Below are 5,968 nucleotides of genomic sequence, written 5' to 3' on the forward strand. Positions count from 1 at the left end.
CCGACATGTGAGATTCCTCTCAGCTCTGGTGGAAACAAATCAAACGAGGAATTTTCATTTTGCACGTTTGTTACATCGTTTTATGACAGAGACGTCTTCGCGTATGTGAAGGAGCATACATGCATACATAAGTCGTGCACTTGGAGGCTGTTTTTATGCAGCGTAAGGAGGGGAGTGGGTGCGCTGTAAATATCAGTGGGTACGTGTCCCGAGTGTCTCCCTGAAATTGACACCACATGACTGTGAAACAGGCCACTCGTCACTGTATATAAATAATATAGCTACTGATAAACAGCTACTGAAGCTCCGCCTACAGACACAGATCTCAGGTCAGCCCACAAGTCAGAAATGAACGTGAGTGGTCTCTGACTTCCATCAAATAAATAAATAAAACTGGTGCCAAAGTGTAAGTCCCACAGCTGGAACCATTAATCAGAGCGAACGCCACAAGAAATTCAGGAAGGAAATCAAGAAACGGAGCGCTGGATGGACCTGTCCAGGTGTGTCCTGCCGCCGGGTCTGTGACAGCTTGAATAGGATGGATGGAAAAATGATAGTCGATGGTTTTCAGACTGCAATTTACCTTCATTTGCTCTGTGCTCAGGCTGCTTACCTGCATGCAGCAGAGCCATTTCAAAATCATTGGTCAGTAGATCTCGAATTACAAATATGGTTGTCAGACGGCGAGCTGGTGTGAAGGACCAGAGAAAAGCTCTGCAGTGAAGATTAACCAGATTTTATTTGCTGATGTTCTCACGCTGACTTTAATTTGACTAAAACTGAACTTATCATTTTTTATTTGTTGATTCGATTAAAAAAACAGCCTGATTCCTCCCCCACCCACCCCCCACCCACCCCCCCGCAGCAGATATCTGCAATAATCAGGAGCACTAAAAGCTGTCGGTGTGATTGGTTTCCTGCTGCGCTCAGCAGAAAGTTCCCTTCACGCCCCTGATGAGGACACATGTGAGGCTGCGGGCTGCTGCTTTTGACAAAGCTCAGAAGAACACTCTGAAACCTTCTGCTGCTGCTTGAGGAGACTCAACAACACCGTCCAACGGTGAGAGCCAGGTGTGATGTGCACACAGCGTGACTGTGGATCATCGTTCAGTCGGAGGCTGAGAAATAAAAACTGCTGAAGAGTGAATGTGACGGCTCTCACTCTGAAAACAGACGGAGACAAGCAGGAGGCTCTGCAAAGACCATTAAGTGTGTAATGGGGAGAGAAGAAGACAAAAGAAAAACAGCTGCAGAGGGAGAAGAAACCAACGAAGAAGAAAGAGGAGAGGAGCTCTCACTGCGAGGAGAATAAGTTCTCAAATTTTCTGTTAGTGTAAATTAAAAAAGTTTATTCAGACAATGTTTGTGGTATTTGTGTGTGTGTGTGTTCAGAAAGAGAAATAAGACTGAATCGAATACATTTGAGAAAGAAATGAATCATCAAAGCAGACACGAGAAAATAAAGGAAGGAAAATCCAGTGGAGGAAGAGAAACGATGAGGGGGGAGGCTGAAAAGGTGATGGGGGTGAAGACGATAGCTGGGGGAGGAGGAGGATGGTGAAGATGGACAGATGCTGCCGCGTCTCTTTTACTACCTGCGTAAATATTTGAAATTCAGTCTGATCCTCGTGCTGATTGGCTGAGGGACTCCCTGCTGTCATGGTGACACACATGCACACCTCTCCTCCTACACACATCAATCTGTTCACCGTGCCTCCATCATTCCCCCCTCATCCCTCTGTAGCTCCTCTTCATCGAGAGAAAGGAGGGATGAAGGCAGAAAGAGGATGACTCAGGGGAAAGAAGGAGGATGTAGCAGTGACGGAGGGAAAGATGGAAACTAAACTGAGGAAAGTAAAAAGAGAAATAATGAAGTAAAAATAAATAAAAAGGAAGGAATGATGGTGTGAATGGGAAGGAAAAAGAAGGGAAAAGGGAGGAAAGAGACAAAGAATCAGAAGGACGGGTGGAGATTAGAGGACAGAGAAGGAGGGTGGAGTGATATCAGGGTCATGTCCAGACTGAAAGTGAAGATGGAGTCTTTGACCTCAGAGGTCATCAGCCAGACTGTGTTTGTGTGTCTCTACCAGTGAGGACCAGGACGAGCAGCAGGAGGCCGGCCAGCAGGCTCACGGTGGGAATCAGGATGTAGAGGAGAAGCCGAAGGTGATTGGTGGAGCCCAGCTTGTGGGGACACGCCTCCCCGCCCATCCTTGCCTGGGGTCCTCGAGCCAGATTCTTTGTGGGACACAGAGAGACATTCAGAGGACTCATAAAACACCAGGATCCAGGTTATCAGAGCACAAAAGAGCAGGCTTCTGGCTCTATGCTGTCTGTTTAGCCCCGCCCCCTTCTTCCACTGAAGGTTATTTTTACAGAGAGCAGAGGTGTGGGTGCTCGGGGTGTTTCTGCCCTCTCAGAGTTTCCGTTGGACGCGCCGAAGCTATTTTTGAAGCGATGTGACAACGAGCCGACACCTGACACCACACAGCAGCCCCCCCACTTTAAATACTGCTCACTCCACCACCCCCTCTCTCTCTGTGGAGCTGCTCTGTATGATGTGCTGATTGGCTGATTCGTTACCACAACGTCTGCTGTGCATCTGAAAGAGCGTGTGAAAGCTGCAGCGTGGCTCATTTTCTTTTTATTGCACGACAATAATAACAAGAAGCTCACTATTTATTTATTTATGTACGTCTTACACCACAGACTTTTACTTTGAAGGGCAAATTAAGTAAGGAGCAGATCAGACGATGTGAATCATATTTAATCTCTGCAACATTGTGGATATTTAGAATTGAGCTATTTGTATATATTTTGTAATTTTATTTGTATTTATTTCAGTCGGTTACTGTTCGTCTGTCTTGGAGCAACTGAAATCACATAATCCTCAGGCATTAACCTCTTAAGCCCCTAACCCGATCTCCTGCCTTTTGCCCCCGTATCAGGGGGCGTTGGGGCTTAAGAGGTTAATAAAGTAAATTCTTAAAACTGTTCATATTTATTGGTTCTGACATATTTATATAATCAAAAACACCCAGTTTACTGTCACACAACATAAAGAAAACACAGTTTAAATGTCAGCTTTCTACAACATCATCATGTTCTTAATCTCAATAATGTTTTTATTTAAGAAAAAGAGTCAAACATAATAAAACTTTCTGATCAGATGTGAGTAAACTGTTTGTTTTGTATCTATTTTAATTATTAGCTGTAGTTATTAAACTTGCTCTGATTCTTCCAGCACTACAACTCTCTGTTAATAACTAAGTTTGTAATCATTTAGTCTCCGAAACATCACAAATGTATTGATCAGGAGGCGACCGTGTTTAGCAGGTAAACGAGTGCACACCATCAGGTCTGAGAGCGTGTGTGTGAACTTTCAGCTGTTTCCTGGATCATCTTGTAGAAACGGAGACGCGTCAGGAGCTTCAGCTGGAGCCACAATTAATATGACTTTTTAAATTTGACATCAAAATAAATCAAAGTCTTTATGAATAAACAGAGATCCACTAATCACCCAAACATGATCGAATCTAAGGTGCCATTGAGAAAAGAAATTACATTTATTAAGAAGAAATTAAATTTATCAGAGTTATTAATAAAGAAATGAAAGTGTAGCTGCTGTTTTCTGGGTGCAGTTTAATAACCATCAGAGCTCACATTCGCTGGAAACTCTACACAGACGGACATCGCTACATCACTACACGACATTAAAAGTCAGATATCGGAACAACATCGTGTTTCCTACATGCTTCATGCTCCTGAGCACACCTGTGCCCTCAGGTAAATGTTATAGCAAAAGTGCACTGACTTTTGCACAAATGTGACAGTAACATAAAAAAAGGTAAACAGAAAATAAATCTGTAATTATTTCTGTGACCGGTTATTTCAAACAGAGATGACTCAATGAGATTTGGCTGAAATAAAACAGAAATAAAAACATATTTGTGTCAGTTTTCTGTTGACGCTTCTCTGATTAAAGCCTTGAAATATCTTTGAAGTGTTGGAGAATAAGAAGAGTCTGCAGCAGCAGCAGCACGGAGAGGCGGAGAGGACAGAGGACGGACACCAAGGACAGCAGCAGAAGCGGGGACAGAGGTAGAGAGAGCTCCGCAGACAGCGGGGACACAGAGAGAGAGAGCGAGGGGGGCACTCACCGCCGCAGTTCCCGCTCCGCTGAAGGTGACACGCGGGCAGGTCTCCAGCCGCGCGGACAACATGACCTGCTGCTGCCCGCCGCCGAGCGCGAGACCATCCCTCTGTCTGCTGCCCGCGAGCTGCTCCGCTAACTAACCGGGAACGAGACACGTTGGCTCCGCCCCTACCCCGTCTCCTCCCCCTCCGCTGTTTACTGTCACACAGCTCAGGTCGTGCCCACGTGAGGAGGTCTTAACGTGGGATTAACGCTCCTGGATTCAGGTGCAGGGCCGGAGCCTCGTGCCGCCCTGAGCGCCAGCTTCAAAGCTGCTGCCGCACATGTGCGCGCCTCAGCAGGGGGTACCCCCAACGGGTGCGAGACACCTCCGAAAGTTCCGTCAGGAATACAAACACAAATCAGACTCTGAACTCTCTGGTTACATCTGCATCCACCTGGGAAGTGGCAGGGAGAGGGTGGATGGGTGGGTGGATGGGTCTGCCCTGGAGACAAACAGAAGCAGCATAGAGAGTCTGAGATGGGTGGAGTTTACTATCATAGGATGGAGGTAAACAGGTGCATTAAGAGTATTAAGAGGTGCCCCAGTTTCAACAGCAGGGGCGTTTCCAGAGCTGTGACTCATCAGTGAGGAGTGGACACCACAGAGGCGGTCTGTGCTCGCTGAATGTTTTAAATGCTAAAAAGAGTCTGACAGCACAACATACATGTAACGTATTCATGATGTTAACTTGTAATAATGTTTCTTTTTTGATGACTTTGATGGTCGTAGTCATAGTTACGATGTTCTACAATGTAACTACAATGTTGCAGATAAATCTGTTGTGTGGTGATTTTGTCACCAGCTGTTGCAAACTCAGATGGGGAAGAAAGGCTTTTAACCTCCTTCTGTAAACATTCACCATGACCAAGCTTCAGTGGGAGGGGCGTTTCCTGAAACTTTGTTTTAAAGGTCACACAAGGGGGATTACAAACGAGCAAGGAGGGGCTCACAGGAAGTCAGAACATTAACAAAAAAGGTGGTTGGTGTAAAGAGATGGACATAGTTTTTGTTTCTGAACTGAAGCCAGCACAGAAGTGCATTAACCTTCTGATTGGAGGACAGAAAGACTTGTGCTTATTGAACGCTGCTCCTTTCCTGATCAAGTCTGAATGATTTCACAAGTTTATCAGTTGTGGTATTCAGCTCAAACTGAGTGAAACAGGAAGTTCAGAGAGAGCGTGCTCGTTGCACGTCGCGTCGTTGGCCTCACGACGTCCCTCTCTCACCACCTCCAATTTCCCAAGGCAGCTTGAGGCTTCATTAACCAATGAGTGGCATCACAGTGTCCATCATTTATGTACAGTCTGTGTACAGAAGACATTTACATTTATTTTGATGCTGAAAAGTCATAAAACTTGTAGTATGAAGATATACAGCTGTACTTATTGGACTCAAGACTCATATCTGTGATATGACGAGATCATTTTTGATATCTTAACATTTGCATCGCTTTAATATTGCAGCTGAAGGTGGTTTTAATTACTCTGAGAAGCTTAATACAAACATAAATGGGCGTAACCACGGTGACGCAGCCCATTAGTTTCTGTTTTTCCTGTGATTTCACACCGTATGTGATGAGCGAGCGGTGGATCTGACTTTGAAAGCTGCAGAGTAGCCAAGAGGCGTTTTCCTGTTGACTTCCTTATAACGGGAATGTTTTTGAAACAGCAGAACTGGCGTTCATACGTCAGCATTAGTTTGAAGAGTGGGCGTGGTCTGACTAACAGAAGGTTACAAAAAAGCTCAATTAGAAAAAATGAACACAGGGG

The 5,968-nt window shown here is 45.2% G+C and overlaps 1 protein-coding gene across 1 annotated transcript in view; it reads right to left on the reverse strand.

The window, feature by feature from the left end:
• Window positions 1-4,729, reverse strand: part of corin (corin, serine peptidase) — a 29,115-nt gene extending 24,386 nt beyond the window's left edge. The window contains exons 1-2 of the mRNA XM_085154939.1: window positions 4,161-4,729; window positions 2,088-2,238 (exon numbers count right to left, since the gene is read on the reverse strand). Coding sequence (XP_085011065.1) covers window positions 2,088-2,238; window positions 4,161-4,223 — 214 coding nt within the window. The 5' untranslated portion in view covers window positions 4,224-4,729. The remainder of the gene's footprint in view (window positions 1-2,087; window positions 2,239-4,160) is intronic.
• Window positions 4,730-5,968: the final 1,239 nt, after the last annotated feature.

Source organism: Neolamprologus multifasciatus, chromosome 3 (assembly GCF_963576455.1).
Source record: "Neolamprologus multifasciatus chromosome 3, fNeoMul1.2, whole genome shotgun sequence".
Taxonomy (NCBI): domain Eukaryota; kingdom Metazoa; phylum Chordata; class Actinopteri; order Cichliformes; family Cichlidae; genus Neolamprologus; species Neolamprologus multifasciatus.